Source organism: Tribolium castaneum, chromosome 3 (genome assembly GCF_031307605.1).
Source record: "Tribolium castaneum strain GA2 chromosome 3, icTriCast1.1, whole genome shotgun sequence".
Classification (NCBI taxonomy): Eukaryota; Metazoa; Arthropoda; class Insecta; order Coleoptera; family Tenebrionidae; genus Tribolium; species Tribolium castaneum.
This window is the reverse complement of record NC_087396.1, coordinates 24,274,613-24,293,354: the sequence shown is the minus strand read 5'-3', so window position 1 is coordinate 24,293,354 and position 18,742 is coordinate 24,274,613. Positions and strand designations below refer to the sequence as shown.

The 18,742-nt window shown below is 39.0% G+C and overlaps 6 protein-coding genes across 10 annotated transcripts; 4 read left to right on the top strand and 2 right to left on the bottom strand.

The window, feature by feature from the left end:
- The first annotated feature begins 29 nt into the window (after positions 1-29).
- Rbsn-5 (Rabenosyn-5) lies at positions 30-1,616 on the top strand. The gene is made up of 3 exons (XM_968642.4): positions 30-219; positions 269-682; positions 731-1,616. The coding sequence occupies exons 1-3, from the start codon at positions 84-86 to the stop codon at positions 1,483-1,485; spliced, it is 1,305 nt and encodes a 434-aa protein (XP_973735.2). The 5' UTR covers positions 30-83; the 3' UTR covers positions 1,486-1,616.
- LOC103313509 (uncharacterized) lies at positions 1,527-5,062 on the bottom strand. 3 transcript variants are annotated; one of them, XM_008196956.3, is made up of 6 exons: positions 4,808-5,062; positions 2,573-4,757; positions 2,273-2,527; positions 2,044-2,228; positions 1,872-1,998; positions 1,527-1,827 (listed from the first exon to the last, which is right to left on the bottom strand). In XM_008196956.3, exons 1-6 carry the CDS (start codon positions 4,895-4,897, stop codon positions 1,640-1,642), a joined length of 3,030 nt encoding a protein of 1,009 aa, XP_008195178.2. In that variant the 5' UTR covers positions 4,898-5,062; the 3' UTR covers positions 1,527-1,639. The 3 variants fall into 3 exon arrangements, with proteins under 3 accessions (XP_008195178.2, XP_008195180.2, XP_064211628.1); XM_008196958.3 differs by having other exon boundaries at positions 2,573-4,746; positions 4,808-4,918; XM_064355558.1 differs by having other exon boundaries at positions 1,626-1,827; positions 1,924-1,998.
- A 19-nt stretch (positions 5,063-5,081) lies between these two features.
- On the top strand, positions 5,082-10,442 carry Fancm (Fanconi anemia group M helicase). Its single transcript, XM_968577.4, has 10 exons — positions 5,082-5,242; positions 5,286-6,018; positions 6,173-6,297; positions 6,352-6,464; positions 6,521-6,642; positions 6,777-7,001; positions 7,044-7,695; positions 7,743-7,835; positions 7,919-9,849; positions 10,251-10,442. The coding sequence occupies exons 1-10, from the start codon at positions 5,205-5,207 to the stop codon at positions 10,422-10,424; spliced, it is 4,206 nt and encodes a 1,401-aa protein (XP_973670.2). The 5' UTR covers positions 5,082-5,204; the 3' UTR covers positions 10,425-10,442.
- On the bottom strand, positions 10,417-11,041 carry LOC662451 (UMP-CMP kinase). The gene has a single exon (XM_015981220.2). The coding sequence runs from the start codon at positions 11,036-11,038 to the stop codon at positions 10,436-10,438; it is 603 nt and encodes a 200-aa protein (XP_015836706.2). The 5' UTR covers positions 11,039-11,041; the 3' UTR covers positions 10,417-10,435.
- Positions 11,042-11,197: 156 nt separating this feature from the next.
- On the top strand, positions 11,198-13,456 carry CCT3 (Chaperonin containing TCP1 subunit 3). Its single transcript, XM_968511.4, has 6 exons — positions 11,198-11,336; positions 11,398-11,459; positions 11,604-11,978; positions 12,041-12,277; positions 12,356-12,439; positions 12,495-13,456. Exons 1-6 carry the CDS (start codon positions 11,300-11,302, stop codon positions 13,350-13,352), a joined length of 1,653 nt encoding a protein of 550 aa, XP_973604.1. The 5' UTR covers positions 11,198-11,299; the 3' UTR covers positions 13,353-13,456.
- A 448-nt stretch (positions 13,457-13,904) lies between these two features.
- LOC662380 (uncharacterized) lies at positions 13,905-18,740 on the top strand. 3 transcript variants are annotated; one of them, XM_015981215.2, is made up of 12 exons: positions 13,905-14,056; positions 14,185-14,384; positions 14,428-15,018; positions 15,066-15,241; positions 15,301-15,427; positions 15,478-15,603; positions 16,509-16,609; positions 16,655-16,838; positions 16,893-17,519; positions 17,564-17,787; positions 17,838-18,406; positions 18,452-18,740. In XM_015981215.2, the coding sequence occupies exons 1-12, from the start codon at positions 14,025-14,027 to the stop codon at positions 18,588-18,590; spliced, it is 3,096 nt and encodes a 1,031-aa protein (XP_015836701.2). In that variant the 5' UTR covers positions 13,905-14,024; the 3' UTR covers positions 18,591-18,740. The 3 variants fall into 3 exon arrangements, with proteins under 3 accessions (XP_015836701.2, XP_008195175.2, XP_008195176.2); XM_008196953.3 differs by having other exon boundaries at positions 15,292-15,427; XM_008196954.3 differs by having other exon boundaries at positions 13,925-14,056; positions 14,168-14,384; positions 15,292-15,427.
- The last annotated feature ends 2 nt before the right edge of the window (positions 18,741-18,742 follow it).

Below are 18,742 nucleotides of genomic sequence, written 5' to 3'. Positions count from 1 at the left end.
AACCCAAACAGTCATTTTCAATCACTCGTATTACGTTGTCAAATGTCAATTAAACGTCAGTTTGACATGTTTGTAAAGCGATAATGGCTGAAGCAAATTTGATAAAAGAGGGCTTCTTGTGCCCCATTTGCCACAAAGACTTGCGTTCCCCGAACAATCTGATTGCCCACTTCCAAGACTTACATTCCGAAGAACAAGACATCCTAAAATCCATCAAAGGTGAGGTTATGTCAGCTGTTCTCAACACTTAAACGTTCAATTTTCACAGATTTGTACGGCAAAGCCAAGAAAAAGATATTAAAACTTGACGAACAAGACTTGGAAGTTTTCAAAAATGAAATCACCTTAGAAAAGTATTATTTAGAGATAAGTGAGCCGCAAGAACCCGGTCAGATCCGGAGTCACACTGATTATTTCAAAGCCGTTCGTAGAGAACGACTCGATCATCGAACCACCGAAACTAATAAACTTATTATTAGGTTGGATAGGTTGTTGAGGTTCTATGGGTCGGATCGTAAACAGCAAGAGCAGGAGTTGGTGGCTTGGTTGGATGGTTCCACAGTGACACGCTGTCCTTCATGTGCGTCTAGTTTTAATATTACAAGGAGACAGCACCATTGTAGGTTATGTGGAAGCATTATGTGCAACGCGTGTTCCTATTTTTTGCCATATGAGACGGCTCGTAAGTCATTTTTTAAACACCAAGATACAGTATAATTTTTCATTCCAGAAGCGATAGTTGCCCCCGTTCACAACGTGGACGTAAACAACCGGGAGCAAGTCCAAGGTAAGGAACCAGACAGCCTCCGTATTTGCAACCATTGCCTCGACATGCTCGAGAGTCGCAGACGCGTGCAACTCGAACAAATGAGACAACCAATAATTTGCCAATTGTACAACCACCTACAAAACCTCAAATCCCAAACTCAGAGCTCCGTTGATTTGTATTTAAAAATGTACAATTCCCTAACGTCCGGTGAGACCACGTTTCAACTGCAAGACACTCAATCTTTAAGGGCTTCAATTGCCAAAAAAGCCGAATCAATTGATATTTTGAGTAAAAAAATCGCATCCTTGCCTGTGGACGAAGAAACGCCTAAAGTCGAACTACTACAAAATAGTATAAGACGGGGGACTTCTCATTACATTAAAGACTATTTATTAACACTACCAGCGCCCCCTTCTGTCCAAGAACTCGAGAGAATTAAACGCGAACGCTCTCTGAGGAACACTGAAGAGGAGAATCAATTGGCAGTCAAAACGAACATAAAAAGAGTGACAGTGACCACAGGTTGGTCACCTGCAGCTGTGAGTAATGAAAATACCGAAACTGAGGACCCGCTAATTGAGCAAATGAATATTGTGCGGAATTATATTGACCAAGCACGGAAAGCGCAACGATTTGAAGAAGTGGCCTCGCTTCAGGAGAATTTAAAAATGTTGAAGGAGACATACAAACAGCAACAATTGACGAGAGATAGCTAAATAAATTAACCCATTTTTTGGAACTTGGTGCTGAACAAATATGAAATACTGTAATTATTTATTAACTGCATGTTCACTAGTCACACTATTGCACTGTATCTATTATTATTTACCAAAATATATTTTTAATTAATACATAATTAAATAACAAAAATCAATTTTCTCTTAAATTGTGCAAATTTGGTTTTGCGACCTCTTCATCATAGAATCGATTGAGGAAAATTAAGGGAGTGAGTGTCGGTCTTCCGTGAGCGCATTGAAACGGCAACTTGCACTTTGCCAAATTTTTCAAATGTGCAAAACACTCGTTTTTGGTCAAAGAATCTCCGAATTTAATTGCACCTAAAAATAGTTTTACACTAAAATTAATTTGTCAATCGGCAAACCTCTGCAAGCCTCGGAATTGACGATATTTTGTATAAGACTCGGAGTATTTACCATAATTTCGTTGTTAGTTTTCAAAAGATCAACAATTTCTTTGATCAAAGTCTGAGTCAAAAACACAATATCGACCTACAAAACTGTGACAATTACTACAACAAGTGCAACCAAATGTACCCCTTTTTTCGACTTGTTGTAAAGACACAGCGGCACTTGATAAATGGTCAACCCGTTGGTGAAAAACTCCAAAACGAGACCTAGCGACTTGAGATTAGTTTTTTGTCGCTTGAGGAGCGTTAAGTCACTTTGTGGCAAAAAAATTGTAATGTCTTGGTCAAGTTTCGTGGATGCGTTTTTGTAACCTGTAATTATCTCAGTTGAAGTTTTTACACAAGTGTGACACGACCTTCCGATAGCTCCTCCAAACGCACCCTCTCGTGCACAGCATGTTGGTCAAACAACACAACCAAATTCCTCGTCCGTTCCCACACTGCAATAAATTTGCAATCAACCTGGCCGATAATATCAACATTTTTGAATAAATCCTTCGTGAAGCTTATATTTTCAAAATCCTTGACATGTCTATTGTACGCATTAGGAACCTCACTTTCGATTAATCTCGACTTTTCCACATAAATTTCATCGAAGAATTTCTTCGGATCTGTAACACGTTCATGTGACAAGGCAACGTTTCGTAAACAATTACCCCCATCATCAAGACACTTCTGCCACTTAACCATCAACAACTCGTCTTCGTACGATTGTACGAGCGCATTTTGTAGCTGTTGCCTCGATTTGGGGCTCATGTCGTCCACTTTGCCACAATCTTTCAAAATCGGAGACAGGCCTTTGGGGACAAAGTCAAAGCGTTCGGTCATTTCAAAAGTAATGTCGTTGCCAGTTTTCCTTAACCAAAGGTTCTGATGTTGCGTAAATGTGGGGGCTATGACAATATCCTCAGTTTTGTTTTTCTCAATTTCCTCATCCAGGGTTATTAAAAGCCCACTTTCGGATGACTTATCAAATAAATCTCGCGACTCTTCCAAAAGGGTGTGTTTCGGGGTTTGAACCCTTAATTTACAACTCTTAGATTTTTGAGGCGTGAAGTATTTACTAGTATGTGATTCGTTCAAAATTCTTTTCGTATTGTCTTTTTTAATAAACTTAAAATCAACTGTATTATCCAAGTCATTTGACCAGTTCTCTTTATTCGAATCAATCTCAAATTTGCTAGCTTTGGCCTTCTTAGCAAAATACGGCGATTGCCTCACTTGATCAAACGTGTTTTCATTAGCAAAAATATTAAAACTGCTACGCCTTGTATTACGAAAATCGAACAATTTCTTCGGCTGATTGAAATGTGTGGGCAAATCTGGCGTTTTAAAATGAAAAGTCGGTAAAGCTTCGACGTTGGAAAAATCAAAATCATAGTCAGACACATATTTAGACATAGCTTTTCGTGGTGTGACCCCAAATACCGGTATGTTCCCCGGTCCTGCCTGAATACCCACTGAAACCATATTCTCCTTAATCGGAGATTTTTGGGAAAGAGCATTTTTTTCATTTGGTGATTTATCTAAAGTAGTTTCCATATCCACTACATTATTTAGTTCGGGTTCAGTTTCATTAGCCTTATCTTCAGGCGGGAACACGTCCAGTGACATTATAAACATATCCATAATCACGTCTTTCCCCTTCTTTTCGTTATCAGGGTAATTGGTATAGAGGCTATTATCCATTATACCTTCGCTCTCCCTTTTCTCCCCCTTTTTCACCTCAATGGGCAAAGCCACCTTCGTTTGCTTGGACACAACCCTCGGTTCCTCAAAATAGGGCGTATCCTCGACAATTTTCGCCGATTTATTCGACACCAACTCTTCCAAATCCTCACTTTTGCGCTTCGTCCCGAAGCCTTTCACAGCCCCTCCTATCTGGGACACGCCAAACTCACTCAAAGGCCTGTGCGTTTTCTTGGCCACTATTTCGGAATCACCCCCTTTGAATGTACTGATCATTTTTTGGAGACATCGCTTCACAAGATCAATTTTTCTGAAGAACACAAGCGTCTTTGCTGGTTCTAGAGTGATATCAATGTCGGAGTAGGGACACTTGATGTGTATGACAAAAACGGGGTTCTTCCTCTTCGGATCAGTTTTGGGGACGGTTTTAAAAAGCGCATTGACAAAATTGAGGATTTTGGGCGAGTTCACCGGTCTCTTATTGACATACAAGTACTGCAAGCGCTTGTTTTCGTGCAACTGTTTGTAGATGAGACCTTCAACGCGTGTCTTATTTTTGCCAACTTTGAGCAAAGCGAATTCGTTTTCGTCTATTTCAGGGTGGATTGTTTTGAAAGAGCTTGCAATATCTGGTGTTGCAACGCTTGAAAGAACAACTTTCAGGCCTAAATCGTTTCGCAAAGTGAACGACACGCGCGGGTGGATTATAATAAGGCACTCAAGGCTCCGCTTGATATTTTCTAATTCGTTGTTTTTGACGCATTGTTGTCTCACTGGTAAGTTGTGCAAAAAACCCTCAACTGTGACAGTGGTGCCATGGCTGGCCCGACATTTACTTGAATTGATTGTTTGTTTATCTTTTTCCAAGATTTTGACGAAAGTCTCCTCACTGTTGTGTTCCCTAGTCTCAACTGTCACACGTTGGGAAATGTGCGAAATGTTAGACAAGGCTTCGCCTTTGAAACCGTAGAATTTTAGGTGTTTGTGGAGGTCGTCCAAGCTGTGGCATTTGTTGGTCATGTAGCGTTGACCCACAAATTCTAAATTCGGGCGCGAAATTCCACGCCCATTGTCTACAACTTGTAGGCGAAAAGTTGTAAGATTGACTCGAACAGCAATAGCTGTCGCTTTCGCGTCCAAACTGTTCAAAACCTGGATTTTGCATAACTAATACATTTAAAGGACAGGAAATGGTTTATTACCAGTTCTGTGATGCACTGAGTCACGCTATCAATTGAAGAGGAGCTTCGAATTCGCGCAATCACTTTTTCTTCAAGTGGTTCGACCACCATTTTGAAATTTGAAAATCCGGGGTTTTTTGTTTTTTGAAAAACATAATTAGAGTAACACCAAACGGAATGAGCGATATTTTAGAGAAAAACTGATAGCGGCTCACAAATTTGGTAAAACAAATAATCAAAATTGGGGGGGAAAATCTCCTAAATGCGGTTCTGCTGTAATTTAAGACTTGGTGTCTGGGGATTTTGTGTTGTCAGTGCTTGTCATTGTCATCGTGATGTTGACAATTCAAAAAACTAACCTCACACTGCAATATTCAAACTTGTTTGTTCTTGTTATTCTGTTCGTGATGTAATTATAATGAACATTTCGCAAATAAACACACAAGGAATCAACGAGTAAGTGTGACTTGAACCCCACCACTTAATAATTCAAACCAAGTGCTGGAAGCCTGTGCCAGGACCCCGCCACCAGAGGCTTCGACTTACAAGCTGGCCAGACATGGATTTACCCCACAAATCTCCCAGTCCGGGAGTACCAATACACTATAACCGAAAAAGCCCTCCACTGGAATACCCTCGTAAGTCTTCCGACAGGTCTCGGCAAAACCTTCATCGCAGCCGTGGTCATGTACAACTTCTACCGATGGTACCCCCATGACAAGGTCATTTTCATGGCCCCCACACGCCCCCTAGTCAAGCAACAAATGGACGCGTGCTACAACATCATGGCCATCCCTCAGGAGGTCACAGCCGAACTCACTCGCACCAAAATCCAGCAATCACGTACCGAAATCTGGCAAAATAAGCGAGTTTTTTTTATCACACCGCAGGTTTTGCAAAACGATCTTAACATAATTGTCGAGTTGGGGCCGAAAATTAAGTGTTTGGTGTTTGATGAGGCGCATAGAGCAAAGGGTAATCACGCCTATTGTGAAGTTGTGCGTAAGTTATTACCGAAAAATAAGTTATTTCGGGTGTTGGCGTTGAGCGCTACACCCGGGAATAGTTCGAAGGATGTGCTGGATGTTATGAGGAATTTGTTGATTGCGCATTTGGAATTCAGGAGTGAGGAAAGTCCCGATGTGAAGCCGTATGTGTTTGAGAGGGCGCTTGAGACTGTTGTGGTGCCGTTGGGTGAGAAGTTGCAACAAATCAGGGATAAGTACATTCAGGTTTGTTTGAAGCAAAAAATTATATGAATTGACATACAAAGAGCAAGAAAAAGCTAAGTTTATTATAATAATTAATATAAATGCAGAATCATTAAAAACAGTTGAATTTTAAAATTACTAATAAATCCAGTCTGTTTATAAATAATGTGTCCAGGTTTTAGAAAAATACACCAGAACCCTAATCCAGTATAAAGTGATTTATGGAAATTGTGCTAATCTGACCAAAGGTAAAATATTCATGGTGATGAAGGAATTCCAGGCGAAAAATTCAGCCAATAGGTGCGTTCTTATTTACGCCATAATCCGAGATATGTTAAAGTAAATTATTTACAGAACTGCAAACTATGCAGAAATTATGAAATGTCTAAACATTTGTGTCACACTTTATCACGCTTATGAAACCCTTGTTCGTTGTGGATTGAGGGCGTTTCTGAATTTTTACAAAGGTAGTACCACCATTTCGCTATAAAAAATAACTAGACCAACACTTGTTTTTTCATAGAACATATTAATAATCCTTTACTGCAGGGAAATGTGAGTATAATTCAGATAATGGACGATCTTCAAGCATACTTAGGTCCAGACCCTGAAGTCCAACCACTGCCCGATGGTACTTTTGCTGAGGTAAATACACATTTTTTTGTGTAAAATTTGTTCTTATTACACGAATAATAAACAAACATTGCTGCCACTTTTGAAAAATAATTTGGAATTAATGCAATATTTAATAACAGTTTGAAATTTTTTGATTACAATAGATTCCAGCTTCAATAAAATTTGGGCACCCGAAGTTTTACCAACTTCGAGACATCCTTGTTGCACATTTCACAAATTCGGACGCTTCCACTCGTGTTATTGTGTTTTTTGAGTATCGGGAGAGCGCCACCGAAGCTTACGCTGTACTCACTAGGAGTTTTCCTCTGATAAGGTCCCGCGTTTTTGTTGGTCAACGTGCCGGAGTGACACAAAAAGAGCAAATAAATGTAATTAAAAATCTTGAAAAAATGGAATAATCTCGCTTTTAGACGGTCAAAAGTTTCAGAGAAGGCACTTGCAATACCCTCCTGTCGACTTGTATTGGCGAAGAAGGCCTTGATGTGGGCGAAGTCGACTTGATTGTTTGCTTCGATATAGCGAATAAATCTCCAATTCGAATGATACAAAGAATGGGGCGGACCGGGCGTAAAAAAGAAGGGCGGGTTGTGGTTCTGGTTACGGAAGGGAGGGAACAACAAACGTTGAAAGATTGTTTGATTTATAAAAATAACTTAGGGAGTTTTGCAACGAATTCGCAATTGTTGCAAGAGGGGAAATACACAGATAATCCCAAGATGATACCTTCGTACGTGCAACCAAAGTGCCAAAAAATGTGCATCACTGTTAAAAAACCCGTCGTAACAAAAACCGCCAATTTGAAAGATATGTTACGAAACATTTCCGATGATTTAGAAATTGTTGAAATTAAGGAACGAATCTCTGATAAGATTGATAATTTCTGGAACAAAACTAGAGAAGAATTCTTCCAAATCGAGGCAAAACCCAAAATTGATTTTGCCAAACATTTGGAGAAACAAAGGGTGTTCCAAGCTAACGCAAAGTCCAAACAAACGGAAATTTTCGTTACGTTACTACAGTTTGCCGATTCTAAGCGTTTCAACTTACCAGTGACACAAAAATGTAAGTTATTTTTGTTTACGATTTTTTCTGTTAAAAAAAAATTTCAGCAATATTTAGCGATTTCAATCACCATAAATATTTGAAACAAGGTGATATCAGGAGTATGTTTGCCAAGCCCAGTGTCAATGCTTTGAGCCAAGGTCTGTTGGTTCTGTTTTTCTTATTTCCAAAAAAATATTACATAACTATCAAGAATAAATCATTGTTTTGTTAATTTTTGCAGAACCTGTAAGCCAGAAATTTTCTTTTGGGGGCGAAAAAGACGTGACTCAGTCGTTTCCGCCTGAATTATTCGAAGAATTGTCAACGTTTTTATCAATACAAGACTTGTACCGTTGCAAAACGTGCGAATTTTTATTCGAGTGTCCTACAATCAAATATAACAAAACTCGTGATACTTTGGATTTGAGTTCTTTCACAGTTCCTGATTTATCAGTAGTTGAAAGTATCACCATCAAAGATTTGGAGGTTTTTGCTGATTCTTTGAGTCCAAAATCGAGAGAAAAACACCAAGAGTTGATGGACGTTGATGATAGTTTCGACGATATTGATTTAAGTGAACTGGAAGAAATGTGTCAGGAAAAAACTGTACCGTTTGAAACCCCACGAAACTTTGATTCTTTTATGGATTCGTTTCGCATACGCGACGATCAACAAATTGAGAAAGTTCCCGAAAAATCGTACATTTTTGAACCACCTGAATCGTTTAATAAAGTTTTGAATTTATTGGAACCGAAAGAAGACTATAACGACGTTTTGGCATTTTTTAAACTCTCATCAGTTGCCGAAATTTTCGAAGAAACTGGACACACTCTTGAAAAGTGTGAAGAAACACCGGCAGATTTGGATGAAACTGTTATTTACACTCCCGAAAAGTGTGCAAACACCTCTCCTGATATTTTCGAAGGGTCACCAGACTTATTCCCTTCTGACGAAAAACAAGACGTTTCATTCGAAGCACCCTTATCGCCGATTTTATGCAGCTACACAAGGGGGCAAGAGTCAAGTGCGAAAAAGAAATTGTTTGAGGAAAAAAAACCGAATTTAGCAAACTTGAACCAACGCCGAAAAAGTTTTTTTGAAACCACAAATGCTCAAGTTTCGTCGCCCAAAAAGAATTTTGATATTATTAGCGATATTTGTGATTTATCGCAGCTTTTGAATAATCGAGAAGAAAACAAGGAAAAAGTTGAGTCTACGAAAGTAGATTTGGATATTAGTGATCTTTGCGATTTGTCTGCGTTTGGATTGTCGCGAAAAAATGTTGAAAGCACTTTGCCAAAGGAAGAGGAAAAGCCAAAACTGGATTTATCTATCGATGATTTGTGCGACATGTCGCAGTTTTCAGTCAAAAAAGTGGAAACTCAAACTACGAGCCATAAAAATATTGAAGAACAACTCTCGAGTCTTGATGATTTTTGCGATTTTTCTTGTTTCCTTCCTGATTCGAATAAAGAAACTCACAGGAAATCAATTTCGGATAAGGGGATAATTAGACCACAAACTCAGAACTTGAATGTTAGTACGATTGATTTGACTGAGAGTCCCGTTAAAGAACCTTCTAAAACAGATAATAATAAATCTCAACTTTCGGTAACTCAGATGTTAAGTTTAATCGCGAAAAGCGATATTCAGAAAGAAAATACGACTCCAAAAACGAAAAAATCCCAACGTTTAACACAACCAAGACAAAAATGTGAGACTCCTAAATCTACACAAAAGAAAAGTTCTCGAGTAAAGAAAAGCCCCAAGTTTAATATTTCGTTTGATGGGGACAGTGAGGACGAGTTCGAGGAAAAGAGTCCAATTTTTGCAAAACCTAGAACTATTTCACTGAAGAACAAAATTGAGAAACCGTCAAAAACGAAAGAGAGACGCAAATTAGTGTGCGAGTTTCTGGATGAAGAAGCGGTCGTATCTGGTGATGAACAAACCATTTCGGATGATGAAGATAGTGGGGAAGATTGTTTTGAAGCAAGTTTTGTAGCTGATGAAACGGAGGATTTGCTTAATGATACAATAATGCATGCGAGATATTTACAATCTGTGAAAAGTCCAGTGCGAGGGAAGTTCAAAATTCCGGACAAACCTACGTTTAATGTCTCAAATGTGTTCTCTCAACAAGTTAGCAATGAAGATGACACGTATATGAACGTAAGTAGTCGTTCAAAAATACAGGAGACGAAACGAGAAAGTTTAGAGTATCACTTTTACATTACTTTTATCTCTTATTATTGGAAATTTAACCCTGTATATGCCTGTATTTTTTATGGAGATCCCCATAAAAGTTACTTCTTGTTGGATTTTCTTGGCTTGGAAACTAAAATAAACAAAGTTTAAAAAACCCGACACACCAAACCTTTATTTAAAAACACTACGCGTTTCAACCACAAAGTGGTCATCCTCAGGTGAGAATATAAACTGTTTATATTCTCACCTGAGGATGACCACTTTGTGATTGAAACACGTAGTGTTTTTAAATAAAGGTTTGGTGTGTCGGGTTTTTAAACTTTGTTTATTTTTTTTTCCTATAAAAGTTGATTTTGATTTTCAAGGATTCGTTCTGCGTGAGCAGCCAAGAGGTTGAAATTTGCAGCAACGACTTGTCCGAGCTGGAACTACTGGAAATGCAGCTGAAGGAGGAAAAACAAAACAAAAAACGAAAAAAATCGGACAGTAAAAGCGCCGCGAAAAAGCGAAGAATAGTTGTGTTGGACGACAGTGATTAAATAATTTTTTATTAATAATCGTTAAATATTTGTTTAATGTCCTCAAAAACCGCATCCTCTGACTTGTTTCCATCGACGACTCTCAACAAATTCAATTCTCTGTAATAATCAACCGTTGGTTGAGTCTCCTTAAGGTGTGTGGCCACCCGTTTTTCAATAACTTCAATCGTGTCGTCAAAACGCCCACTTCCAGCCGCAGCCCCTCTATTGAGGCACCTCTCAATACAAACCTCCACAGGACAATCAATAAACAAAACGAACATAACTTCAACTTTATCCCCAATTGTCCTGCTCCAACCTTCGCGATTTTCCAAATTCCGCGGGAATCCGTCAATGAGAAAACGGTCTTGTAGCGACTCCTCCATGTGCCGTTCCAGCAACTTGCAAGTGATTTCTGCCGGAACTATCTTCCCGTCTTTTATACAAGAATCAATCAGTTCGCCGTGAACCGAATTGCGGACTTGTCGCTCACGCCTCAGCAACTCACCGGCCGAAATGTGTACAAAACCGTAATAACTGGCTATTTTACGACATTGTGTCCCTTTACCAACCCCCGGCGGCCCCAAAACAAACACAACTTTCTTGTGCCCCATTTTCAAGCCGGTCGGTAACATCCGTCCCTACCAAACCGGCCAAGCCAAAACACGGAAAAAATCGAAAAATCGTTTTATTGGCCCGCGTTTGCACCAAAGATTTACAATTTGGTGGGAACATACCGCAATTTTGGTCCAAAATTGTAAAACAAGCCCTAAAATTTCATAATTGGGGAAATAAAACCCGGCCGGTAACACCGACTTCTACCAAATCGGCCGAGGTTGTGAAATTTTGACAGAAGGTTTTGCATTGTCCCGGTGTTCTTTCAGCAAAAAAGCGAAATGTTTGGCGGTGGACGTGCCCCAATTTTGGTTTTAAGTAAGTCAATGAGTTATTTTCTCGCCTGGTTGTTTATCTAAAACACCTTCTTTCACTTCAGGTCAAAACACGAAGCGTGAGTCGGGCCGCAAGGTTCAGGTGGAGAACATAAACGCCGGAAAGGTATGACTAGCACGTGTTTTACTTAATTAGATTTTCGCCCTTCTTTTATAACCCAATTCAATTTGCAAACGTCTTGATTTAAATATGTGACCAGTAAACGTGTTTTGTGAAAACTGAGGTTATAATTGTCACACCCTCCCCCAGCAAATAGCGGACGTTATCCGGACATGTCTGGGCCCACAAGCCATGCTGAAGATGCTCATGGACCCCATGGGGGGCATCGTCATGACAAACGACGGCAATGCGATTCTTCGCGAAATCACTGTCCAGCACCCAGCTGCCAAGAGCATGATTGAAATTGCGAGAACTCAAGATGAGGAGGTTGGTGATGGGACCACTTCTGTTATCGTTCTGGCGGGTGAGATGTTGGCGGCTGCTGAGCAATTCTTGCACCAGAATATGCACCCGACTGTTATCATCAGACAGTATAAAGAAGCGCTAGAAGACATGGTGACTATGTTGGAGGGGCCTTTGAGTGTGCCCGTGGACCGGAACGATAAAGCGGCCTTGGCTAATGTCGTAAGTTGTTTATTACAAATTCCGAAAAACCGAAATTATGACTATTGTTTTTTTTATTTTAGGTGAAAGGTTGTGTAGGAACGAAATTTATAGGTCGCTGGTCGGACTTAGCTGTAAATATTGCTCTGGACGCTGTTAATACAGTTCTGTTGGAAGAAAACGGTCGTACGGAGGTTGATATTAAGAGATATGCCAAGGTGGAGAAGATTCCGGGAGGATCGGTTGAGGAGTCTCAAATTTTAAGGGGGGTTATGGTCAATAAGGACGTCACGCATCCCAAAATGAGACGATATATTCAGGTAAAGTAACTAATTTTTTCTACAAGGCCTTGTAGTAAAAAATTGAGGGGGCATAAGAACCATATTTTTTTGTTACAGAACCCTCGAATCATCCTTTTGGACTGTTCGTTGGAATACAAAAAGGGCGAATCTCAAACCAACGTTGAAATCACTGCCGAAACGGTAAAAACACTTGCTTGCCCCACTGTATTTTTCATTTAATTGTGAAAATTGATAGGATTTTACTCGTCTGCTTGAACTGGAGGAAGAGCACGTCCGCCGCCAATGCGACGACATCATCGCCCTCAAACCTGACGTGGTTTTCACCGAAAAAGGCGTTTCTGACTTGGCTCAGCACTTCCTCCTCAAAGCTGGCATTAGTGCAATTCGTCGCTTGCGCAAATCTGACAATAACCGCATAGCTCGTGCTTGTGGCGCCACAATCGTTAATCGAACAGAAGAATTACAAGAGTCGGATGTGGGAACAGGTGCTGGACTATTCGAAATCAAAAAATTGGGCGATGAGTATTTTTGTTACATTACCGAATGTAAAAACCCAAAAGCTTGTACTATTCTTCTGCGAGGTGCTAGTAAAGACATACTTAATGAAACCGAACGTAATTTACAAGATGCGTTACAAGTAGCGCGTAATATAATGTTATTGCCTCGGTTGGTGCCAGGAGGAGGCGCAATCGAGATGGCCGTGGCACAAAAACTGCTGCAGAAAGCAACCCATGGACCGTACAGGGCTTTAGCGCATGCGCTTGAGATAATTCCGAAGACTTTGGCTCAGAATTGCGGGGCTAATACAATTCGGACTTTGACGGCTTTGAGGGCGAAACATGCGAACCATACGGACGTCAATAGTCCCTGTACGTGGGGGATAGATGGGGAGAGTGGAGAGTTGGTAGAACAGACTAGTAATGGGTTGTGGGAACCACTCGCTGTTAAGTTGCAAACGTACAAAACTGCAGTTGAGACGGCAATTCTGTTGTTGCGTATCGATGATATTGTCTCAGGTTCAAAGAAGAAGGGCGATAAGGAACCGTCGAAACCGGCCGATTTACAGAAAGAGGAACAACAACAACATGAATAAACTAACCAACCGGCGTTTCATTTCTAATTTGTAGCTTTGTTTCCGGATTAATATTTAACTTACAATTGTATTACACGTTTTGCTAATAAAGCTATTTACACTAATTATTGTCTTCGTTATTGTACACACTTGAATTACAGTGGAACCTTAGCAATCGGCACTGATTCCATAAAAAAATACTGATTGTGGACTGTTCTATGCCTTTACAACTCTCTCGAGTTGTTAAAAGTCCATATATTCGATTTTTTGATTTTTCCAATTTCTGTCGCGATTTTGGGACATTTATCACGCAATAACTCTGAAACTATTAGAGATAACCCCATGAAGTGTATTATCGTTGGAAAGCTCTATTAATCATCTATCTTATTCAAAAAAGATTAATGCTCTCCGACTAACAGTTTTCGAGAAAATTTTAAATTAAAGGAACAATTTGTAAAATTTATAAAATTCATAACTCAAAAACTATTTGGAATTTGGCGAGTTTGTTGACGGCAATCGGGTAAACCCACCTGTTGTAAGAGAATCAGTCTCTGTCAAACAGGTTGCCTATTGTTTACCATCAAAGAGAAACTTGTCCGCATCATCGTAAAATTTAGGCTCGATCATGCACTCAAGGACTTTTCTATTTATATAAGCATTTCAATTTCAACATGAGTGCGTGTATGAATTTGAATGAAATCGTTTAGCAAAATGGTCCAAAAAAAGTAAGTAAGACGACGATTTCCCAACTTCCTACTATGTAAACTTAACACACTTCGCGTGATGTTGACCGCTGACAAATAAACACCTTTATCTTTATCACCTTTCGAACACAGTGCGTTAAACCTTCCAGACGGGGTAAAATGCTCATCTTAAGCATCCTCCTCACCCTATTGGCACTGGTGCACCAATCAGCCAGCATCAATTTGACTTACATTGTAAAAAAAGAAGGTGACACACTTCAGCCCAATTGCATAGCTGAAGAGAACGAACGATATGCTGCAATAGGCTGGATCTACCCCCTTTCAAGAACCAATCAAGAACCGCGCATAAGTGAGTTCAAAATTGCCCAAAACCACCCTTATTTTTTTTCTAGCGAATAAATACGTCCCGACGATTCAAAACAACTTCAATTGCAACTTTGCCAAAAACTCCAAGTGTAACAACATCTGGGCCTTGAAAAACTGGGAAATTGACACGAACTCGACCAAAACGCTCGATTTGCTGTTCGATGCTCGATGGGACAACTTCCCCACGATTTTAACCGGAGCTAACAGCAAAGAATTCGAGGATAAAATCGAAATTCCCACAATTTTCAAAGCTGGGTTTTCGCTACGAGCGTCCGCGAGTGTCGAGTTATTAATTTGCGATGGTTGGAACCCTTACAACCACCCTTGCTACCACTTAAACATGAGTCAAAATGCGATTTTTCTACGGAAATATATGACTTTGCCGAAGAATATTTCAGTGAGCGATAAATTGTTAGATTCGTATCAGGCGTTTGCAAAGATTTTATCCGGTGATGAGTGGCGTAATTTCGTGATAAGTCTGGACGATAAAGGTGTTTTCAGCTTAACTGATGTCAGTGTTAACAGAACTGTTATCCAATACGAAGATAAGGAAGCGCTAAAACCGCTCTATTTGCTCGTGCGAAGTGCTCAAGTTGCACTGTGGAAAATACACCAAAGTATACACAATTACCAACTTTTAAACCAAATAATTGAGTTATTTCAGACCAGTTTTTTTACACCAAAACAGTACAAACGTCACGTTTTGGGCCTTTGTTGCACCTCCCTTCGAAATTTCTCTGTGTGAGTTTGTACGTCTCGACTTGTCCCACCTGTTCTATGACTTTCTTTATCATAAAAGACGGGCAAAAGAAAATTTTAAAGGACGTGCAGCCCACTCAAGTATAATAATTCCGAACCGTTGACTTTAATTAAAATATAAAAAATTCAAGGATTTTCAGTGGCGGCTCGTGAAAATCAAAGACGATAATGTTGAAAGCGACAAGCTTAATATTTTTGTGGAGACAAAATCGGCAAACAATGATGGTTTTTGGGCGGTCGATGATGTGAGAGTGTGTCACGAGAACGGTAATTTATTTATAGAGTTTATGATTCATGGTTAAATTTGCATGGATTAGAGGTGAAAGTCACGTTTTTGAAACTGGAAAATGGGCTGAAAGAGGACCAAGCTGATGAAATTTCGTGTCAAGTGGTTGAGCACCCGAAATGGAGGCCCAAGAAGTTGGTTTATTCCGAAATCAAAGGTATTTAGGCGTTTTTTACTGTCTATAAGACAGAGTTATTAAATTGAACGCATTTGTGATATGTTTATGAGTGTGATGAAACAATTTAATTCTAATTTTAACGGTTATTAACCCCGATGTGCAGCAGCTGGAAATAGCGAGTGAATGGTTGCTGCAAATATCGATGATTCCTTTGTAGTTTTACGAGCGTATATCCGAGCTGAAATCGTTTTAATTTTCTATTTGTATCAAGGATGGGAAGTTTTGGGATAAAAATTACGTCAAAACGATAGAGTAAAACAAAAAATAGGCTTTTAAGATGAGACATTTGTACCGCGAAAACTAATAATCGCATATGTAATCAGCGTTTGCTATTGAAAACGTTAACTTTTTTTGAATTTCTCGACCATTCCTTCAATCAATATTAATTAATTAAAAATATAAACAAATAAAACATCTGAAATTTTTGTTTTTAGTAAAAATTCTTACTAAGTCCAAAATTGTTATAATTAATGTTTAAACATCTGTCGTAAGAAAGTAATTTTGTTCTCAATGATTTGCCTAATCAATTATATAATTTTAATTAAAAGGTATTGTAGAGAAATTTTGAAAAAATACACATGAACAGAGAAAAATATAAAGTATTTAGTAGCAAATTAATAGTTTTCTAATTACACAGGATGTCTCTCAAGGAAGTGCAATACAGTAGCCATAGATTAAGCATAAAAAATAAATTGAATAATTTTCTGCATTATTTCAACACATCTTTCGAATTTCTAGCCAAAAAACGGCTTAATTATGTGATTTTCTAATTTTTTAATTTTTATTTTCATTTAAAAAATGATTCAACGTTTTCCCTTTTTGTTTAGGCACTAAAATTCTAAAATCGTGTTTCAAACTTCAGTTTTGTTTGACAAATTTTGCAGATTTTCCAACAGTAGATAATTCATCAAATTCATCATCGATTTACTTAAACTGGACTCAGGAAGACCCCAACAACCAAATAAACTATTTCATCACATACGAGGTAACTCATTAATAAATTAAAATTTTGTGACCATCCAATTGTTAGGCCAACGATTTGTGCCCTCCTGAGAATCCTAACTTAGAAAGAGTAAAATCGAACGGTTTTCTAATGACAAAACATAATGAAATAACAATAAACGACCTCATTCCCTACACCAGATACAACATCACGTTCTCGAGCATGCTTCACGAGAAGGAGAAACGAATTTTTGTGACAACTCTAGAATCAGGTAGATATTTACCCACAATTTTGATACAACTGAACAAAAAAAAAAAAATCGTAGCCCAATTATCACTCGAAGAAATTCCTTCAAAACTACAAATCGAAGTGCACGACACCCAAGCGTACGCATCTTGGGACAAAATCGCCTGTAAATCAATTTACGGCCCGGTTTTATATGCACTTAATTTAACGAATGTTAAGACAAACATTACCAAAGAATTGGGAGTGCAAACTGAAGATACGGTCGAGATCAACGATTTGCAACCTTTTACCACGTACATGCTTGAAATTACAACAGCACGTAACTTTGAAAACATACAAAATAACAAAAACACGCTCAAAATCGAGAACAAGTTTACGACACAGCCAGGGAAGGCACCACCTGTTGAAAATTTGGAAATTTACTCGATTGGTAAAAATACAGTCGCGCTTCGTTACGACTTGCCCAGGAATTCGCGAGGGGTTCCAGTGTACGGGCAAGTGACTCGTTGCAATGCTCTTACGTTCAAAAAATGCAAAACTTCGAATTTTCCCATAACGCCGTGTAAATTATGGCCGAGGAAATACTGTGTCGAGATGAACAATTTGATTCCGTATCAAAACTACACGTTTAAAGTCAGTATCAGGAACGAAAGGACGCAGTTTTATGGTGATGATGTGTTGGTTGAGGCGTTTTTGGTGGAACAAGGTGAGTGTTTTTCTGTTTTTTTTTTGTGAAAAAAAATTTAACAGTTCCGGGGTCGCCGTCCAATATAACTTATAAAATCGTTGACTGTAAGGAAAGTTTGGACTATTGTCATTTGAACGTGAGCTGGATGCACCCCTACAACCAAAATGGTTCAATCGAATCGTTTCATATTGTCCTGAATGGTACGGATAATGATACAGCGAACAGTATTCAAGAAGTTTTGAAAATATTCAACTCGTCCTACTACTTGCCACGATATGAATACCAGGTAATAAATAATAATGATACAATTGTACAATATTTTGCACGTTTTTTCAGATCAAGTACATACCCTATAGCACTCACTACGAACTATTCGTCCAATCAGCAAACTCAAAATACAAGAGCCCTTTTGCCCACGTCCACGTCAAAACGGACGATTTGGGCGAACACATTGACCAAAACCTTATCTTACTCAAATCCGAGCCCACTTCAGTAACGTTCACTTTACCCACCCTTGACCACCGTTTGAAATCCTACAGTCTTGTCGTAATTGTCCAAGACTTCAACCAAAACATCACAATTCCGACAAAAATAACGAAAAACAGCAAAATCAGCGACCACTTGTGCCACGACTTTGGCGACACTTGGATTCTACAAAAACTGGAAGTAGCCACACATAATCAGGCCAAAAATTTGGAAATTGGGACTGATAAGCCTTTAAAACCCAACACTCAATACTGCTTCACTTTCATCGTCACCAACAAATACAGAAATAGCGAACACGATGTGGTTTATTACAAGAAGTTGACGACGCCACAAAGCGAAATTTCGGAAAGTGGTTCCAACGGCCTCTACGCTCTATTTTTGCTACTTTTGCTAATACCGATCGGGTTTTTCGCCTATAGGTGGGTCAAAAACCATTGCAAATAAATATTTACAAAGTATTTCAGGTATTTCAAAAAGAGAACACCCAGAAGGAAGCGTCAACAGGAGAACAATAAGGAAAACGTTTACGAATCCTTGCCGTTTGAAGAAACCGAAGAAAACTGCGTCAATAACGACACTTACGACCACTTGTTACATAAATAGTTTTTAACGTAGTTGTACTTAAATGTGTTCTGTGATAACAAACGTCTCGTGTATATTTTTACTAACAAAAGTGTAATTTTAATGTGCCATACTAAGTGTTCAAGTGCCCACAAACCAATTTTGTAATACTTAATAAACCATAATATCCGAGT

Excerpts from the sequence above, each read along its gene's own strand:
- Rbsn-5 (XM_968642.4), top strand. The coding sequence starts at position 84 with ATGGCTGAAGCAAATTTGATAAAAGAGGGCTTCTTGTGCCCCATTTGC. Across the intron at positions 220-268 it reads CATCCTAAAATCCATCAAAG|ATTTGTACGGCAAAGCCAAG; the intron begins GTGAGGTTATGT and ends CAATTTTCACAG. Across the intron at positions 683-730 it reads TTTGCCATATGAGACGGCTC|AAGCGATAGTTGCCCCCGTT; the intron begins GTAAGTCATTTT and ends TTTTCATTCCAG.
- LOC103313509 (XM_008196956.3), bottom strand. The coding sequence starts at position 4,897 with ATGGTGGTCGAACCACTTGAAGAAAAAGTGATTGCGCGAATTCGAAGC. Across the intron at positions 2,229-2,272 it reads TTTGGAGGAGCTATCGGAAG|GTTACAAAAACGCATCCACG; the intron begins GTCGTGTCACAC and ends AGATAATTACAG. Across the intron at positions 1,999-2,043 it reads ACAACAAGTCGAAAAAAGGG|GTCGATATTGTGTTTTTGAC; the intron begins GTACATTTGGTT and ends ACAGTTTTGTAG.
- Fancm (XM_968577.4), top strand. The coding sequence starts at position 5,205 with ATGAACATTTCGCAAATAAACACACAAGGAATCAACGA. Across the intron at positions 5,243-5,285 it reads AACACACAAGGAATCAACGA|TGCTGGAAGCCTGTGCCAGG; the intron begins GTAAGTGTGACT and ends ATTCAAACCAAG. Across the intron at positions 6,019-6,172 it reads TCAGGGATAAGTACATTCAG|GTTTTAGAAAAATACACCAG; the intron begins GTTTGTTTGAAG and ends TAATGTGTCCAG.
- LOC662451 (XM_015981220.2), bottom strand. The coding sequence starts at position 11,038 with ATGTTACCGACCGGCTTGAAAATGGGGCACAAGAAAGTTGTGTTTGTT.
- CCT3 (XM_968511.4), top strand. The coding sequence starts at position 11,300 with ATGTTTGGCGGTGGACGTGCCCCAATTTTGGTTTTAA. Across the intron at positions 11,979-12,040 it reads AAGCGGCCTTGGCTAATGTC|GTGAAAGGTTGTGTAGGAAC; the intron begins GTAAGTTGTTTA and ends TTTTTATTTTAG. Across the intron at positions 12,278-12,355 it reads AAATGAGACGATATATTCAG|AACCCTCGAATCATCCTTTT; the intron begins GTAAAGTAACTA and ends TTTTTGTTACAG.
- LOC662380 (XM_008196953.3), top strand. The coding sequence starts at position 14,025 with ATGAAATCGTTTAGCAAAATGGTCCAAAAAAA. Across the intron at positions 16,839-16,892 it reads TGTGACAACTCTAGAATCAG|CCCAATTATCACTCGAAGAA; the intron begins GTAGATATTTAC and ends AAAAAATCGTAG. Across the intron at positions 17,520-17,563 it reads GGCGTTTTTGGTGGAACAAG|TTCCGGGGTCGCCGTCCAAT; the intron begins GTGAGTGTTTTT and ends AAAATTTAACAG.